The sequence below is a fragment of the Chanodichthys erythropterus genome, chromosome 15 (genome assembly GCF_024489055.1).
Source record: "Chanodichthys erythropterus isolate Z2021 chromosome 15, ASM2448905v1, whole genome shotgun sequence".
Taxonomy (NCBI): Eukaryota; Metazoa; Chordata; class Actinopteri; order Cypriniformes; family Xenocyprididae; genus Chanodichthys; species Chanodichthys erythropterus.
Window position 1 is genome coordinate 34520905 of NC_090235.1, and position 19973 is coordinate 34540877.

A 19973-nucleotide genomic window follows, 5' to 3' on the forward strand; every position below is an offset into this window, starting at 1 on the left:
AACTTAAATATACTAGGTGTAATAACTACAAAGTAATTAATATTACAAAACATTTTAAGTTAAATGAATTCAAATTATTAAGTTAACATTACTTAATTTTTTTAGGACAACCAGTTTCCTCAAATTTTTTAAGTAAATTCAACTTATCCGGGCTAACAGTTTATTTTACTTCTTAGTTTTACCCTGTGATTTTGCTAATGTAACCCCTTTACCCAGGTCCTACTCGCCCCGCTCTCTACGGACCTCGAACCTGGGTCTCTGGCATGGGAGTCAATCGCTCTAACAAGGAGGCTTGTAATTACAACCTCTAGTGTTAGTCGCCAGAGCATCTCTTGAGATCAGAGGAGTGAGGTTTACTCACACAGCGACTACTAGCTGGCCTCCATTACACTAAACTATGACAAAAACATGCCACATGACATCAAATCTGCATCAAATCTCTAAAATGAGATCAGTGCAATGTGACAGATTTAAAAAAAAAAATCCTTTTCTTGCTAAATAAAGCAAACCATGCTTCTTAGATCACTGTGAGTCATTTGGCCTCTGGTTCCTGGTTCATGTCCCAACTTAGTCCCTCCAGACCAGAGCACCCTCATATGTAACTATGACCCCTCTGCACTTAATGCTAAATCTGTCATCTTTCCTAACCTTCAAGATTGGTGTCTGTGTCCCTTGATGTCTGTCACATCATGGAAAACGATAACATGTTGTTTGAGGTGAAAGATTGTTTTTTGAGCAGTGGAAAGCAGGACCAAATTTAGCAGATCTGACAGTCTGGAGATTGTCATATAGTCACACAGGAAAATGGAACAATGGCTTCAAGCTACTGAGGAATCTGGGTGTACCCAATGGGAGAGCAGACTGCCAAAGCACCAGACTTGATCTGGAGGGCGTTTCAGGACAAGAGTTTAATGGATTAGAAACTCCAGGTCATCAGCATCAGAGAAAGCCGGTCTCAGATGTATTGTGGTATGTTTACCAATTACCTAACAGTGGGTCATAAGCGGACAACAGTGAAAAATAATTAGATCATCACTCCAAATCAGGAATGAGGGCAGAAGATGTAAAAACCATTGCACGAATGTATACAGCATTAAACATTAACTTTGAAATTTTTAAATGTTTAGTAAAATGTGATGCCTGAAATATTCTGTGGATGCACAAAGGATTTACAGGGGATCTTGTGGTTGCATGTCAAGAAGTATGTTAATTGCAATTACATGGAAATGTACTGTATTATAATTTATAACACTTACTTCTTTTTTCTTTGAAATATGTTTAAAGTGTATTACCGAATGTACTGCCAAGCATTTATGGTGAACTAAAATATGATTTAATGTCATTTGAATCTTGTATTTCATGTATTTAAATATATTTGTAACAACACATTTGTAATGCAGTTTAGTACACTTAAAATATATGTAACATCAAATACACACTTTGGTTAAGAAATATAGTCATGGAACTGTACTCTCTTTACGTACACTTAAGTGGCCTTTTATTTCATATAATATTTTATTATTATTTCCTAATATTGTGTTATCTGCAAGCACAGTCAGCTATAGGTGTCATCTTATGGTATGATAAGAATTTATTAAGTGTTCAGTAAGAATTATAAGGGTGTCAAAATCTGTCATTAAAACCATTAAGATCATCTGCTCTCAGAATGTTGCCATTCCATCATTCCAGCTTAGTCAGAGTTCATGTACAGGCAACTATGACAAACACGGAAAACCCCATACTTCCTGAAAAGAATGTCTGTTTTTGATTACATTGTAGATCTGTTTTAGAAACTTGTGCTACCTGAAACAGAGGAGATTACAAGAAATCATTTGGCATTTGGTAAAGCACAGATGTTCAGGAAACAATTTATATTCAACTTGTTGAATATAAAAAATAAAAAGTTAGTTTCAACTCAAATTTTCAAGGCATCCGACTGCACAGAATTTTTGAGTTGAAGATATCAACTTAATTTTTTAAGTTTTGAAGAACTACAATTATTAAGTTGCGTCAGCTAAGTTCTGACAACTAAGTTTTTTAAATTCAAGTTACTGGAACTTTCAAGTCTGTAAAAGCTTACTATTTTGAGTTCAGAGTACCATCCACTGCATGTAATAACTTACTATTTTGAGTTTAAATAACCCCCCCCCACACACACACACATTAAATCATCCACTGACAGTAAACCAGTTAATTTATGCATGTTTATTTGAACGACTTTGCCACAAACAGCTTTACAATTCCACAATTTAAACAAGTAATCTTATACCCAAAGCAAATACATCAGGTTTCAGTACTATAATGTGGGCAGTTTTATTTTTTACTTTCCGACTCTTGGAAGAAGCTCCGATCTATGATCACGTTGCTGGTGTGAAACGTAGGGATGAGGTCTCCTTTGAGTCCTTTGACTTAGCTCACTTAGCCCTTTAGACTCATGCTTCAGACACTGGATATGTTGGAGGCATTCCCCCATAGCGGACCCTAGGAGATGTAGTATCTCAGCCACTGGGATTGGCTCCAACATCCCTGTGGCCCTGTGTGGGACAAGCAATTAAAAAAAAAAAAAAAAGAATGGATGGCATTAGTTTGTTGTTCTCTTTGTTATATCATCACATTTACAGTTGATATTCTTCCTTACTTTTTGTTCTTTTTTCCTGTCATGGTGAGTGTTGTAGCATTCAATGCACGACGAAGGAGATATCTTCAAACATTTAATGGAATACTTGGAACCAGTGCCGTGTTAAGCCTTTGTGGGGCCCTGGGCTAACGAACGCAAAGGCCCTCCCAAGCGACACCCCAAAGCCGAAAGTCGACCGATTCGACTCTGGCTTTGGAATTTCAGATTGGTCATAGCATCATTTCAGATGTGATGTGTCCAAAGATTAATCTAGTTGATTAATTATTCTGTCACAGACTTTTATAATGCACGTTTTATTCCTATACAATTACTACTAGTTTCTTCTCTAAGTTTCCATTACATTTTATGTCCATTTTATTTCGTTGAATAAAAAGTATCCACTCAAGTGAGTGTACAAGTTACATTAATTCACATCTTGTGCAGTATCTTAAAATGTGCAGATGTAGCCGTTTTTTTTTTTTTTTTTTTCTTCAGAAAACCAGTATGACTCATTTAAAATTCTGTGCTACTTACATTACTGCATGCACAAGTTTTAGAAACCCACTTTAAAAGTGACGGTCAAATGCAATAGATCATCATTAGGACATGGTAATGGACCATTTCTTTGTCCATTTATTCAGCTTCTTAATGATTTTAGTAGTAACATTTAACATAGATAGGCTTTAGCAAGTTATTGACAATATTATTTATATTATTCTTTTATAATTTTTATATCATTTTTATGAACATGCACGCGGCTTCTGTCTCACGCGCAGACGCGCATGCGAGCCTTTAAAAGTATTTGGCTGCGGAAAGATGCGTTCGGCGTGTACACTACGCTGAACATTTGTGGACATTTGTTTTCAAGCACTCAATTCACTTTCGCATGGGCTATTGTACAGTACAAACACGGACCGTGCCATCACAAAAATTGAGCTGCACGCGGATCTGGAGTGCAGACGTCCACGAACCCTCCTGATGACGAAAATTACGCAATGTGAACGCCTGAAGTATACCTTGGTGTTAAGCCCGTAATAGCGGGCCACCAATCCACAAAAGGCCCATATGTAAAAAAAAATCCTTGGGAGGAGCCACGGGTTTCTGGGCTGGAGCGAACTCTGGAGTGGGCTCAGGGACTGGAGTGGAGTCTGGAGCGGGCTCGGGGACTGAAGTGGCATCTGGAGCAGGTTTGGGGACTGGAGCTGAGTCTGGATCGGGCTCAGGGACTGGAGCCATCACTGGACTCTGGTCACGGGCTGAAGCAGACACTGGAGCAGGTTCAGGGACTGGCAAAGACACTGGAGTGAACTCAGGGGCTGGAGAAGACACTGGGTTCCAGGACATCCCCTCATACTCCACTAAAAGGCCTAAGGGCACAATCTTGCCTGAGGGCTCAGGCGTGGCGGCGGCCATCTTGGGTCAAGGCTCAGGAATGGCGGCCATCTTGCGAAGAGGCTCTGGGATGGCGGCCATGATGGGACAATACAGGTGACTTTAACTCACCGGAACCGAGGATAAGATGGTATAGCTGGTAAAGGCCTCTTTCCATCAGGATCCTGGTGAGGTAATCAGTCAGATCATGGCCAGCCAATGTTCCTTACTGCCTGTTGTCACTGTGACCATTTGAATTGGCATTGCAGTTAGATCCATACTTCTCTCCAGGTCAGACACTAATCAGGTCAGACACTTCCTATTTTAACTGGTTATTTTATTGATTTTGGTATGAAGTTGCAAGTTCATTTTTTTTGTTTTTTTTGTATTTTTGTATTTTTATTAGAAGGATAGCCCCTTGAGATGCGACATCTCATTTTCGAGGGGGTCCTAAAAAAAACAAAAAACAAACAAACATACAAATATTAAAAAAAAAAAAAAAAACATGCTGAACTAGACCCTTACACCCACAACAAAATTACAGCAATCATATCATATATAAGCATGTAGATACACATACTGTACACAATCATCTAATCAACATAAGATAACTTAAAAACAAAAGCAATTTTAAGATGGGAAAATAGAAATAACCTAAAGCAATAAAATTAAGTAACAGATCTCAAAGACTGAGGGAGATTGTTCTAATCAGAAGGGGCTTTATGCTGAAAAGACCTTTTAGACTTTTACTAAAAATTCTGGGAACAAAAATTAAAGGAAATTTTCTTTTGTTAATGTTTCATATAAGCTTAAAGGAAAGTGAAAAGTGTGATGTTACTAATATGGAAAGAGAGCAATGCAGCTTGAAATAAGTAACAGAGTTTATGGCTCTGATCTTTTATAAAAATGGAAGCTGTTATCTCTGATCTCTGAATTGCTTTTATCGCTTCTGTAGAATCCTATAATTAAAACCGTTTTTATTACTCTGGCATACCTTTCTTTGATTAGCATTATTCTAAGTGCAAGTCATGGAAAGCATGATTGTGCTGCAGAACAACGCCCTTGTACGGTTCTGTTGCTTTCGTTTCTTCCTATTGAACTAGGGCTATAGCTACAGACACAACATTAAGTCCACCTCCATCCCCAATGAGTGAGTTTTAGGTGTGTGTTTATTTGGTATATATCTCCTTGGTAACTAAACATTTCCTAAATATCTCAAAAGAATTGTCAACACACAAAAACTTATGGCACAAACGGATAACCTGAAATAGTGTACACTACACAATAAAGCCAAGGTACGTAACAGGCACCCACATGCCACAACCAGTCCATCAGCCTTAATTACATAATAATGATTACAAAATTATATATATTATATAGATAGATAGATAGATAGATAGATAGATAGATAGATAGATAGATAGATAGATAGATAGATAGATAGATAGATAGATAGATAGATAGATAGATAGATAGATAGATAGATATAATAGCATTTTATTTAAATAAAAGGCCATTCAAAATTATTAATTACACTTTTATAAAAGTGCACTTTGTCATTTTAAATTAAAAGTTTTACTTTAAAGTACATTTTAAATCATTGTTTTAAAAAATCTTTTGGCATGCTTTAAAGAAGAACAATTACTTTGATGTGTTGACTAACATACTAAAGCACATTAAATGTACTTGATTATAATTTTAGCCATAGTTATTCAATATATTTAAGTTAATATATTTTAAATGTACTAAATTGCAACTTCATCATTATAAATGTGTAATTATAAATTTACTTAAAAACATGGCATATGATTTCAATAGAATACATTAAAGTGATGGCATTAAAGTGTAATTTACCATAAATGCTTGTCAGTACATTTGGCAGTACAGTTTTACCATATTTCAAGACAACAGACGTGATTATAAAATTACATATAAAGATGTACTTAAATCATACTTAAATGGTTCTTGAGCTCAGCTAATTACACTTAAGGGGAGACACTACAGGCAAAAACACTTTTTTCAGGCACCTGTCAATTTTGAGATTTTGCACTTTTTGGCTTTTCATAAAGTGTTTTTTTTTTTTTTTTTCAGACTGGTGAAAAGAAAACATCCAAAATACACATTTAAGTGTATGTTTTATACCACTTTCATCTATTTGCGTCTATAGATTTCAATTACAGTGAATATCGTTTTCTCAAAATGAGTCAGAAATCTCCACAGCTGAACATACATACACCAAACTTTACAGTTTTATTCCTATCTATATTCTGAAGGTTTTTACTGAGGGATTTGTTGATATATAATTTGCCGTATTTTATACAACATTTTATTCCTAAAAAAAAGGTGAAAATTTATTTTTTTCTGGCTGCTGATAGTATTTTCTGATTTATGGAGTGATAAAAGGAGATATCCAAAATTCCCTCTGTAAAAACCTTTTAATTTAACATGTCCAAAAAGTTAAACATGAATTTTGAACCTGACTTCATCCAATATTCAGATTTTTGTTTTAGAAATGTATGCAAATTAGTGCATATTTAAGTAGATAGCGCCTCATTTGCATATTTAAACATAACATTTTAGAAATCTTGTAATACAAAAAATGTTTGCAATTTTTAATGTAATCAACCAGCTGGGAAAGTATGGTGATATCTATTAGTTATTTTTTTTACCCTATTCACCTGGGGTGTCTCGCCTTAATATAAAAATGTAAACTATATACATTTTCATTTAATTGTAAATAACATGCAGTTAAGTGTATGAAAACATTGCAGTACATTCAATTTTCTATTAAGTATATTATTTTAAATTGTATTATTTCCATAATACAGTGAGTGCTCTTTTTAAGAGTTCACATCTTTTTTCACAAGGGTATGCACACATTTATAAAATGGATAGTTCCAGCCCTTGATTCTGATTTGTTTAGCTGCATTCAAAGCCATTGAAAACATACAGCTGAGCGCATTACATAAGTATTGCTGCGCCACTGAATATGTATGTTGCTGTCTCTGTCTTAGCAACCATTCTTAGCAACGTAAACATTTGTTTGCTCTCTATTGATTTTGTTCATTGAAGCTTACTGCATTATGTAGAAGAGTATTGTGAGAGAGATATAGAGTAAATTACCTGCATTCAAATTTAGCATTTTCCTTCAGGCCAGTATGTTCATAGTAAAAAATCTGTGTGAATGTCCGTTGTAATCTTGACCTTTTAAAGGTGCCCTAGAATTGTAAATTGAATTTACCTTAGCACAGTTAAATAATTAGAGTTATGTACATGGAAATGGCATACAGTGAGTCTCAAACACCATTGTTTCCTCCTTCTTATGTAAATTTGATTTGTGCAAAAGACCTCTGAAGAACAGGTGATTCTCAACATAACACCAACTGTGACACAACAGTCGGGATCATTAATATGTACGCCCCCAACTTTTGCATATACCAGCCCATGTTCAAAGCATTAGACAAGCCAGTATTAAAGTCTGGAGCAGCACAGCAGAATCAACAGACATTATGCAGGTAAGCAAGCAAGGACAATAGCGGAAAATGGCAGATGAAGCAATAATAACTGACATGATCCATGATATCATGATATATTTAGTGATATTTGTAAATTGTCTTTCTAAATGTTTCGTTAGCATTTTGCTAATGTACTGTTAAATGTGATTAAAGTGGTTCTTTATAAATATCACCAACAGTGTGTAATGTTAGCTTTAGTCCCATTAGCCGCAGCCTAGCTGCTATCAAACTCATTCAGAATCAAATGTAAACATCCAAATAAATACTATACATGATCTGATATGCTGCATGACGAACACTTTGTAAAGATCCATTTTGAGGGCTATACTGTATTAGCTGTGTGAACTTTGTTTATGCAATGTATTATAGAGTTGCGAGCTTGGGGGCTTGTTCCATGTTCAGAACAAGTTTCAATATACAAGTCGTTGTGACTTTGTGACTCGCTCATAAAGACAATCTTTGCCGCCATCTAATGGCATAAGAAATGTAACTTCTGTTCCTATTCATAGTCAGGGGCTATTTTTCCAGCAGAAGGAAGCCTTTTAATGATTTTACTTAATGAAAGGCAGAGTGCCTAAAAACCCATAATCTGTTATAAATTCACTGTAAACCACAGCTTCACGGGGCTTATTACTTTAATTTACACCTGTCCAGAAAAAAAAAAAAAATACTCAAGTGGTTGGGTCAATATTTTACTATGCAACATGCAACAATGCCACACAAAGAGAGGCAAAACTAATCTACTTTGCATCTGTTGTGGTTTAAACATGGCTCTTTGTGCTTCTAAAGTTGAGTACTTCTCAATAGAGTGTGTTTTTCTTTCTGATTTGGGGAAAGAGGATGTCTTTCATTTGAAATAGTTGCTTCTCCTTCTCCAAAACACGTAATATTTCCCTGAGGAAGTGCTCTCTTACGTGACTCCCATGAGAATTGCTCCATTCTTGATCGAATAGACAATTGCCATAGTATTCCTTCTTTTCACAACCTGTAGTAATGACTTCCCACAAAAACAAATATGTTTGCTTCGGCCAAGTGTTTAGACCTGTTATAGGAAACAACTGCATCTGCAGTCAACAGCCGTACCTTCATGCACCTGCTCGCAGTAGACGTGACTGCCTGCATTCCCTCGCAACATGAATCCGAGCAGATTCCACCGTCCTGCACCAGGAGTCACTGGGTTTCCCTTCCATCTCTGGTATGTGGATCAGGGTCAACCACAGATGGTTATCACTGTCAGGTTTGAATGAGAAATTAAGATAGTGATCCAATGCATTAAACTGACAGATTTGACTGTTTACAGAGCTTGCTGAAGGTTGTTTATAAAGAAGGTCTTACTGTCTGCAGGATTGAACATACGACTATCACTTAAGGCTATCTGCTGTACGTGTGCCATAACACAAGAGTGACCGTGATCTGAATCTTGAACTGTAATTCTCAAATATGTCTCAAGTCTGGACATGAAATAGTCTGGGAACAGGAGACTTGTTTTGGGCTATAAGAAAGCAGAAGGCTGGATATTGGCTTGTCTGAGCTCTACTCGAAAACCCTTAAGTTACATTGTAATTTAACAAACTCTTTTCAACTCTCAATTGAATTTATCATGAGGTACCAAACATGCTAGAAATGCATTAAATGCAACTGCTAATGTATGCTATTCACACTACGAAACAGGAAGTTGTTGTAACTCAGGCATAAAATGTCCAATCTGCCCCAAAGAGTCCTGCCCTGAACACATGTACATGGCAATATTCATTTATAGTAATAGCGCCACCCACTAGCAACAGGAAGTGATGTGTTTAACATTGTGATGCTGTACTAGCAACACACTAAAACATGCTACAAACATTCTAAAACATGCTAGCAACACTTAGCTGAGTGCTAAAGCATACTATTATCGTCATGAAACAGGAAGTTGTTGTAGCTCAAGCATACAATCTGCCTCAAACTTCCCATGTTTAGTAAGTGCCCTGGGCTGAAGACATCTACATGCCATAAATTAGTCATATCATCACCAGCTGGTAGCAGGAAGTGGGTTTTCCTAAAGGCACTGGGGGGTGATGCCATATACAAGGGCCCTTTCATCGCTGCTTGCAGCTTTAATTTAGTACTGAAATTTATAAGTAATAATAATTAAATCTAATTTAAAATGAAGCATTTACTCAATATTCATGAGTGTGTTGTTTGCTTAGCAACATGCTAAGGACAAACTATGCTATATTGACTTAACTATACTATTTTAAATCTGTCATGATTACTGTCTTGTGTTGTGGATTCTTATTTTGAATTATAGTTTTGTTCCCATTGTTCCTGTTTTCTTACTTCCTGTGTATAGTTCCTTTTGTCTTTGCTGCCTTGTTATTTTCAATAGTTACCCTTGTTTTTTGCCATAGCTACTCTTGTTTGTTTCCATAGCAACTAATCACCTTTGCCTATCCCTTGTTAGCCTTTGTTATTTAGTGCATAAATAGCCCTCGTGTTTTCTTGTTCCTTTGCCAGTCGTTGTTTGCTGTCTGTGTGTGAACCTGTTCGCCATTGCACCCCATGTTCCTAGATGTTAGTGTTTGATGTTGTTTTGTTTGAATTAAAACTCCTGCACTTAGAGCTGCTTCTTCAACTGCTTTCTGTGCTTCCAGCAATACAAAATGTAGATGATTTAAGTGGCTCACGAAGTTGCTATGTTTTTTATATCATTCACTGGTCCCACTTTATATTAGGTGGTTTTAACTTCTATGTACTTACATTTAAATTAAAAATTTGATACAATGCACTTATTATGTACATACATGTTTGTACTTATAGTTTAAAAATACTTACATGTAATAACATGTGTAACTAATTTCTGTAATTACATTTATAGTTAAACTGTTGACCCATCCCTTACACCTAAACCCTAGCCATACCACTAAACCCGTCCCTAATCTTACCCGTATCCCAACTCAGTAGCAGAAAAAGTTTTTTGCAATACAATACGAACACAATAATTACATAGTACTTATTTTTTATGTAAGTACATAGTAGTTAAGGCCACCTAATATAACGTGGGACCCATTCACTTGTAAATTTAAGTTAGAATACGTTTGAGCCTCATTCAAAGCTGTTATACAATACTCTATAAACAGAAGAAGAATTATTAGGCAGAAGAATTATTAGTTGTTATCAATAAACTACTAAATTTTTGCTGCTGAAACCTTGCCATGTATTGTTTATGTTAAAAAAAATAAGATAAAAGATAAAAGGCAACATGTATCATTTCATATGAATGTTAAGTATCTGAGTAAGCAGAGGGTTCCTATTCATTTATATTGTTTTTATAATACGTTTCATGCCTTACAGTACAGCTATAAGCATAATATAAATTAAATATTCATTTTCAAATCTAACCAAAACATAATTTAATCAGTTTTTATTTTCAAAGTATTCTCAAAATATTAAGCTCCTACACTCTCAGGAAAAAGGTACAAAAGCTGTCACTGGAATGTTACCCTTTCAAAACGCACATCTCTGTGAGTTTCCAAGAGTATCTCAAAGGTTTATATTTGTACGAAAAGTGTACATATTAGTATCTAAATGGTACATATATATCTGTATTAGAACCTTTTTAAAGGGTACCTTCCCAGTGACAGCTTTTGTACCATTTTGTCTGAGAGTGTACAAATAGATCAAGACCTGATCCCAATTCCCAATGCAATAAAAGGAAAACTAGGAACCGTCAGACAATGAGTGCTGTAATCACCCTAGGTTGGAAAAAAAAAAAAAAAAACTGAGCAAACACATGATCTAAAAGATAGAATTTTCCTTAAAATGAGTGCATTCTAACTTGCAGACATACATGCACCTGCATCCACTGCTAATGGCCTAAACAAAACTGAAAATCTTAGAGAACACAAAGGCAAAGATTAAAACAAAGCACAAAGTGTTATGACAACCACAACAATTTAGCCGTAATCAGTTTCCGTCCTAGCCACATTGGTTCCTCTCACTGAGTGTTTTTCCACTGTTTTTCCATTTCTCCCCTAGTAGTTTGTTAACTGCACATCTGAAGGAATGTGGCGGGAATGTGCAGACAGCATCCTGTTTTTTCTTACACTTAGTCAGCTGTTTACTCTCAAAGAGCTGTGAGCACAAGATGCTTTCATCTCTGCTGAAGAAAGAAGGGGAGGGGGGGGGGTGGCTCTTAAAAAAACACTCTCATATACTGAAGACATGTTGGTAACTACAGCTACTACCTGTTAATAATGCTACTATAATTAAATTTGGTAAAAGTATGATTAAAAAAAAAAAAAAAAAAAAAAAAATTAACACAATCACACCCCAAAATTTAATTAAAAGGGTTTTTCCTACATCTTTTATTAGTAATTAGAAATGTATTCGTCTGTCACAATAATGTAATAATCTTTTAATTTTTGCATCTTTTGTATTTAAATGTGGTTCATTTGATTAATTAATCAGCACTTCATGTAATTGATCTAATACAAAAGGGTCATTGACAAATAAGGTTTTTAAAAGTGTAAAAAAAAAACATAATGGAGATATAATTAATTTGGAAGTTGTATTAAGTGTTAACAATGAGATTATGTGGGTTTTATAATCGATTAACACTGTTTTTTTGATATTTTTTACAAGACGGACAAAATTTTTAACCAAAAAAGTCATTCGGTTTAACCAAAATTTTGGTTTTACCGAATGACAATTTTGGTTATACCAAATTATATTTTCAATATCATAGCAAAAGCTAGCTAGCAAAAGGACAATCAAGCATTTTATATTTAGTACAAGTTTTTAAAATATTACAATTTATTTAAATATTACATTATTTTCCATGTTTTATAGCGGTTGTACTGAATGACATGATATTTCGGGACATGAATTTTTTCAAATAGTTACACAACCATGTGGTCCTTTGCAGATTTCTGCATGATGTCACATCCTGTCACATGATATTGAACGCATGACTTGAACGCATTATATTGGTTACTCTGAATGACATCAATGAAATTCATTTTTCCGGACATTCTTTCTCATAACAAAGCAATGACTTCTGCACATAATTGTAATACCATTTTGTTGATATATGCAGGGGCGGAGCCAGGGGGTGGCCAGGGGTGGCCGTGGCCACCCTTGGCCTAAGCTTGGCCACCCCTTTGGCCACCCCGCTCACAACTGCTGTTTCTGTCTACTTTTTTGTTGACAAGAATTGAGTTTATTTAAACGCAGAACCGTCTCTTTAAGACCACAAAACGGGAGATTTTTCAGACGCGCACTACGCGTTTTAGCGCCAGGCGCAAGTCAAACGCGCGCGGAAATGATACAGGTGCTGAATGAGCTTCAGCAGAACAACAGTGAACGGCAATATATACTGTAGCTTACGTAAATGTTTCTCAACTGGTGGCTTGCAAGATCGCGCACTTTTCAATCACGCGCAAATACGGCGCGCTGTATATTACTCACTATAAATGAAGCGCAAAAGTAACTACAAGCATGCAACGTCATAGTTCTGTCATCTATTAAGTCATGAAATAACCAAAAAGGCGATTAAAGCTGCGTTAAAACTGTGCATGCATGTATGCAGATCTATTATATATATATATATATATATATATATATATATATATATATATATATATATATATATATATATATATATATATATACAGCTATGAAAAAAATTAAGAGACCACTTAACATTGATTTCTGAACTTGGAGTGGTCTCTTAATTTTTTCCATAGCTGTATATATATATATATATATATATATATATATATATATATATATATATATGCGACTAAAATATTCTGCTATATGTGAAATCACAATATGGCACAAGCTGATATGTATTGTTTTTTTTTTAATGCATAAATAAATGTGAGAACTGTGCATTTGTACTAGAAGATGCTAATTTTGCGTTAATTTATAAAGTACAAACAAAAATGTATCACATTTAAATGCATAATTAATTTTCCATTCTGGCATTTATGTGCTGTTTACTTCTGCTTACGCATCAGCAAATGAGATTTCAAAAGAGAACATTTTTTTTTCTTTGTACTGAGTTTAATTTACGTATGATAGATCTGTTGCAATTATTTATTTTGACAATATAGAAAGTTAAACATTAAGTGTTTACTTTTTTGGTTAATTTTTGAAACAGACAAACTCAGAATTTTTGAACTTCATTGAAATTCAGTGAAGGTTGAATAATCTTTGAACTACAGAATGTAGTTATCTGCATGTCTCAACAATGGATAACAAGCTATTGGGGGTTTTGAGAACCAGAAATGACTGAACAATTCAGCTATAGAGTGAGCCCCTTTATTAATATGCCTGCAAGTGAGGAATGATAAAAAAAAAAAAAAAAAGAAAAGAAAAAAGAAAAAAGAAGGTCAAATGCACTCAGCATTCCATGATCTAATTCACTATCTCAATTACAATTAAGTACAAATTAACTGTATTCAGTTGTGTTGTAGGCACAGTCCAGTACATTATAGTCAAACTAATTTTTATGTTGAAATAATGAATATTTCTGTGCCACCCCAGACTGGTTGCTGGCCACTGCCTGGCCACCCCTATGAAAAAATCCTTGCTCCGCCACTGGATATATGTTGTTATAAAATTATGTCTGAATAAAAAATACATACATTTATTACATTTTAAGATATTTTAATCACTAATGAAATGGCTGTATTGGCCTTTGGACGGTTGAACCAAATGACCTTTTGACTCTTCAAAATCTTTACAATACCTTTATATGTAGCAAAATATAACTAAAACTGTTTGGATTCAATAAAAGAGATCTAGTTGTACAACCTTACTTACTTTGGATGTCATATCTTAGTTTTTTATTATTATTAAAGCTTTTGGACAAAAAAATGACCCAAATACAAAAATCAATTGAAAGCTCTATTAGTTACATTACTCCATTGTCATCCATATAATTATGTAAGGAATTTCAAACATTTTACATAAGAAATTTTTACAAAAGCCAAATTCTATAAATCATCCCACATAATGAGACTCTCTTCTTGCATTATGGAATACCTTACATGTTCCTCGGAATTTCAAAACCGCACGTATTGAGTAAACATTCGGGCAGCTGGAATGGGGTGGTAGACAAAGGGACTGCACATCTCAGCAAGATAAAATACCGTCTCAGAAGACTGTCAAACTCTGCTTAAAAAAGAAATAACACAAATGTTTTTAGCCTCACCTCACCCATATAGCTAACTTCTCTTCTGACTTTTAAGATAGTTGTGTTGTGTACCTGTTTGAATTCAAGTTCTGCATGAACATTTATCTAAGGAGATCTTAAAGCATCTTAAAGACTTTGTCATAGTAATAAGATATCTCACATAGTTTCACACAGAGTTCACATATATAGGGTCACATAAAATGTACTTTTTTAAATTAATAGTTGTACATTTCATAAATTTCCCCTGGTTTCGCTGACAATAAAATTGCCATCTAATATTACACACCCCAGAAAACATCTAAAAGTGCTCATGGAGCCTTTGCAATTCAAAGTGTATGGCTCATACATTTACAAGCCACACAAGTGGATAGAACAAATTATGCATGCAAGTCATTTGTCATTATGGGAGTGTGTTAGATTTGTTTTTGTGGTAGGTTTGTAAAGTATGATGTATATGAGAAGTTGGATTTACATTTATGTAATGAATTTAATGTTTAACAAGGAGTGTAATGTGACATTTCACTCATCTGGAAGTGATCTAATGACTATGTGATACAGAAAACTGCTTTTAGTAGCTCAATAAAGACTTCTGTGTTATTTGATAGTATATAGTTTGTTTATTTATAGAGACAATAATACAAAAATAGACTTCATTGAATAAATTACATAAATAAACTGACTTTTGGATGTAAGCAATTCAAGTTTAAACATTCAAGTATCTGTGAATGACTAATTTTCTTCACAGGAAGAAAACAAGAACAGGTGCAGCATAATTAAATACATATAACAATAGTCAAAACTCGCTATATGTATAAATAATAATACACAGGTAGTCATGAATAGTTTCCATTTAATTGAAGGTATTTGAGGCAGTAATGGGAACTCTACATAGCACTAAAGTCTTTTACATAATGGACCCAGCAGACAGTAGAAGCCGGTTTGTACTTTAGGAAAACAATAACAGCATTTTTTGGCAAGCGTTGAGCTATTGAAACTTGCTGGTATCTGAACAATAAAAACACCCGACTGAAAGTATGCAATAAATACTTCCGCCTTCACTGAAGGGAAAAAAAGAGGAAAAATGGAGGGAAGGAAAAGTCGTAAAAAAGAAAAGAGATAAACATTCCTTACGACTACATCTTTTTTCTTTTCTTTTTTTTTAACATTTAGACACTTTCTTGAGCAGTTGATCATAGAAAGCATCAGACACATTCATTTCCAAATCAAATTTAAATAAATATATAAATAAATAAATATTAAAATTAAGCTCTGATACAGAGAAAAACTATCATAAATAAAGTATATTAAAATAAAACATCAATAAATATAGTCAGTGTCAAGGATAGAGATTATATCTAAAGTCTTTCAGTCTGAGGGTATAACCATAACTTCCTGCAAATCTTACTTGTATTATAAAACTATGTTTGCAGTATTTCAACATTGTTTTCAGATTTCAACTCTCTCATTTGTGAATGTCACCATGTAACTGGTGCAGAAGGTGATCTGTTTTTCTTTTCACCACATAAATCATCCTTGTACATTGGCGAACAGACGTTTCTGCTCCACCTCAACTGAAGAAACTGAGGGTTTGTGCCACAGCATTCAGTTCTGTCTTGAATTCAGAGAATCCACCATGTCTGCCCCCTTCTTCTCTCAAGGAACATCCTCTTCATCCAAGATTGGTTGTTCAAATGCTCACTCGACCGTCGTTTCATCTCTCTCTAACTGATTAAGAGATTCCTGGTTTTGGATTTCTTTTTGGGTGAAGCAGACCGTGAGGCTGTCATGAGGTTGTCTTTAACCACCTTCCTGCAGATGGAAATGACACATTGTTTAGCATCAAAGCAGGATATTTTGTGTTCATTGGAGCAAAAGCATATGCTAATAGTGCTTATGTTGATGGTGAATTTACCTGAGAGTTGACAGTAGATGATCACTGCTTTTGCCCACGTGATTTGACTGGTCACCAAGTTGGGTCACAATCTCCATATCTGGATTTTCTGAACTGCAGATCAAATTTGAGAATAAGGTTACACACAAAATTCACCAGTTAACAACTTAATCATTCAAATTTTGACTAGTAATGCTATTTTATAAAAGATTCTTTGTATTGAAAATAAAATCAAATAAATAAAGTCTGTTTTTTTATTGACTTGCTCTTGCAAACCCAGGGAAGGACAAATCCAAATGTCTCTCCCACATAAATATAGACAAAAACAGACAAGGGCTAATGCTGTCCTTGAACAACCAGAGGACTCTTCTGATAAAATTAAACTTGTCCAAAAATAGTTGTCCTTTGCATGACTCATAACTTCTTTAGTCATTAGATGGTTTCTTTTTCCCTCCCTTATTTCCTTTTATCTCAAAAAGGGATGCATATCAGAGCTTGGTAAAAAAAAAAAAAACACACACACACACAAGCTGCCCTGATCTCTACAGGTCACACACGACCGCCTACGGCATCCGCGACAGACAAAATGACACGTATCGGTCTGATTTCATCTCCAGGGTGAATCTGGAAAGTGCGGAGTCTGAGCTCACCTGGTGTGACAGAAACTGGAACAGGTACGATCAGCGGGATTCGCACATTCACAGCGGCCAGTGGAGCGGCGGCGACGGGAAAGAGGACTTCCCAGACCAAAAGGGGTGATCTTACTGTAGTGAGATGAGAGAGAATTAATTAAAATGCACAAGAAATGTGATAAATTCATGTTTTTCAGTGTCTGCAGGTGATTAAAATGACATGTTATAGACCTAATTTCACATTGGGACCATTTTACCAGTCATGTTTTTGGGTTTTACAATGAAAAGAAAAGCTTTTATAAATTTAAGGTCCCTTTAATACCTTTTGTAAATTATAAAGCACTTAATTCCCTTAATTTACGCTATATATACAAACTCACCTTGGTGTGTTGACCCAGATGATGTCCAAATGGCAGAAATAGATGCACTCGTTGTCCAACCAGTTGCTACAGGAGCAGCGCTTGGTACGAACCCGTTTGAGAGCAGGTGGATTGCTAGATGCTTCAGGCTGTTCAGATAGTGGATATCCAAACCCTAGAAAACACACAGAATCTATGAAGAAAGGTCTTCACACATGGATTCTTGGTAACCTAAAAATGTATCTCTAAATCTACTGATTTTATTGAAGTTTTACATGACTAAATCAACCTGTATACAGTAGGTACACCAACAAATGTACAGATCAGATCTGAAAGCACAAATTCCCTTTTCATAGAGATATTATTCTATATAATAAGACTAATTCCTTTTCATGTAATCTGATGAATACACAAGTACTATAGATGCAGGATAAAAGCACTACTCTATATAGATATGACACTGAGTAATAATCGCTGCACTTATCTGTAAAGATATTAAGACATAATCGTTTTCTTTGTGTGTTAAGGTTTGGCAAATGTCCACCAGTGGGATCACAAAGTACAAGAGAATACAATGTCTTTTAGGACAATTGAATCATTAGATCTGATTAGTGGAGTCTTCTCTCAGAATCTCAGATGAAAATCCCCATTTAAGCTCCATTAAAATCTCATTGCTGTCAAGCTAAAACAACTGAACTGTATAATTAATCTAACCCTTTTGAAACTGAAAGTGCACACACAAGAAGACAGAACACTTTTTTTTCTTAAAAAAGGTAGAAGTATCTTACCTTGCTGCAGCACACATAGTGCAACTGAGATAAAGAGTGCAGTCCACAGTGAGAAAGCCATTATAGTATTTCAAGAGTTTAACACGCCTGTTAAATCCAGTTGAGTGATGATGTACAGTTAGTATCTGCAGTCCACAGTGCTCAAGAGAGAGACCGACAGGTGTTTGTGTTCAACTCAACCTGCCCGCCTTCCATTTATCCTCCCGGACGCTCCGCCCATTCCATCAGCGCGTGGAGCAAACACTGTTACACAACAGTGACTATCCCACTGAGTCCTGAGTCCTTCCTCCTGATTGGTTTTTGGCTTGTGTGATGAGGGGGTGAATAAAAGAAAGGTATGGAACAAGGAGTGATGTCATTAACTCCCCCTGGATAAGTCAGAGTCACAGAAACAGGAAACCTTTTTCCGCAGGGGAGCCCACGTGCTGTCATCATCAGAGGAGATAGCATTTAATGGCATGTTTTGCATGTGTCCAGGGAGACATTCCACATAAGTGCAGAAACCCCTGGAGGAAAAAGCAGGACTGATAGTGCATGTCCAGGATATCCAGTCCGGGACCACAGATTATGGATATGGAATGGTATAATAAGATATTCCATAAGATATTTAGTGAATCACATTAGGGTTATGGGTACAATTCTTAATTCTATAACTTTAATTGTACATATAAACAGTAATATTGTTAAAGTATATTTTAAAATAATTGTTTTCTATATTTTTTAAATGTAATGTATTTAAAACAGTCATTATTCATGATCACCTTTTTTCAAGATCAGGAATTTATGACATTGACAACATCTTAAAAATCACTATAGTATACTAGTAGTATACTACCATATATGGCCCTTCCCTACACTATACCTAGACCTACTTATTGCGGGAACCTATCCCTAAACCTACCCGTCACAGGAACCTATCCCTAAACCTACACATCACAGGAACCGAACCTGTCCCTAAACCTAACTGTCACAAGAACCTATACTAAACCTACCAATCACAGGAACTTATCCCTAAATCTGCCCATCACAGGAACCTATCCATCACAAGAACCTAAACTACCCGTCACAGGAACCTATCCCAAAATCTGTTCGTCACAAGAACCAATCCTTAAACCCATCACAGAAACCTCCCTGTCACAGGAACCTATCCTTAAACTTGTCCATCACAGGAACCTATCCCTAAACCTACCCGTCATAGCAACCTATAACTAAACCTACCTATCACAGAAACCTATACCTTAACCTATACCCATCACAAGAACTTATAACTATACCCAGCACAGGAACCTAACGTAATTCAGTGTATGTATGTATGTGTATATGTAGTATAAGTTACAGCACTAGCCTCGAGTACCTTATTGTTTCTATAAAACGGCTACCACACAATACAAATATTAAAGCCAAAAATAGGCTATGTATCAGTGCATCTTTCATGAAGTAAACTTTCATTAAAGCCTTCCTTCCGCTGGAAAAAATAGTCCCTGACTGTGTGAACAGCAACAGAAGTTACATTATTACACCATTAGATGGCGGCAAAGACTTTCTTTATGAGTGTGTCAGTCCGTAGCGAAGACTTTTACTTTGAAAAGACTGAACTGTTTTGAAAACGGAACAAGA

At 35.4% G+C, this 19973-nt stretch overlaps 1 protein-coding gene across 1 annotated transcript; it reads right to left on the minus strand.

Annotated features, from left to right (window-relative positions):
- Positions 1–15301: 15301 nt before the first annotated feature.
- edn2 (endothelin 2) lies at positions 15302–18509 on the minus strand. The gene is made up of 5 exons (XM_067412056.1): positions 18357–18509; positions 17590–17743; positions 17228–17341; positions 16599–16691; positions 15302–16495 (listed from the first exon to the last, which is right to left on the minus strand). The coding sequence occupies exons 1-5, from the start codon at positions 18415–18417 to the stop codon at positions 16408–16410; spliced, it is 510 nt and encodes a 169-aa protein (XP_067268157.1). The 5' UTR covers positions 18418–18509; the 3' UTR covers positions 15302–16407.
- Between the last annotated feature and the right edge of the window lie 1464 nt (positions 18510–19973).

What these genes read in the sequence shown, in the direction of transcription:
- edn2 (XM_067412056.1), bottom strand. Translation starts at nt 18,417, where the DNA reads ATGGCTTTCTCACTGTGGACTGCACTCTTTATCTCAGTTGCACTATGT. An exon ending in TCCAGTTTCTGTCACACCAG is followed by an intron (nt 16,692 to 17,227) that starts GTGAGCTCAGAC and finishes TTTGATCTGCAG; the next exon opens with TTCAGAAAATCCAGATATGG. An exon ending in CATCTACTGTCAACTCTCAG is followed by an intron (nt 16,496 to 16,598) that starts GTAAATTCACCA and finishes TTCCATCTGCAG; the next exon opens with GAAGGTGGTTAAAGACAACC.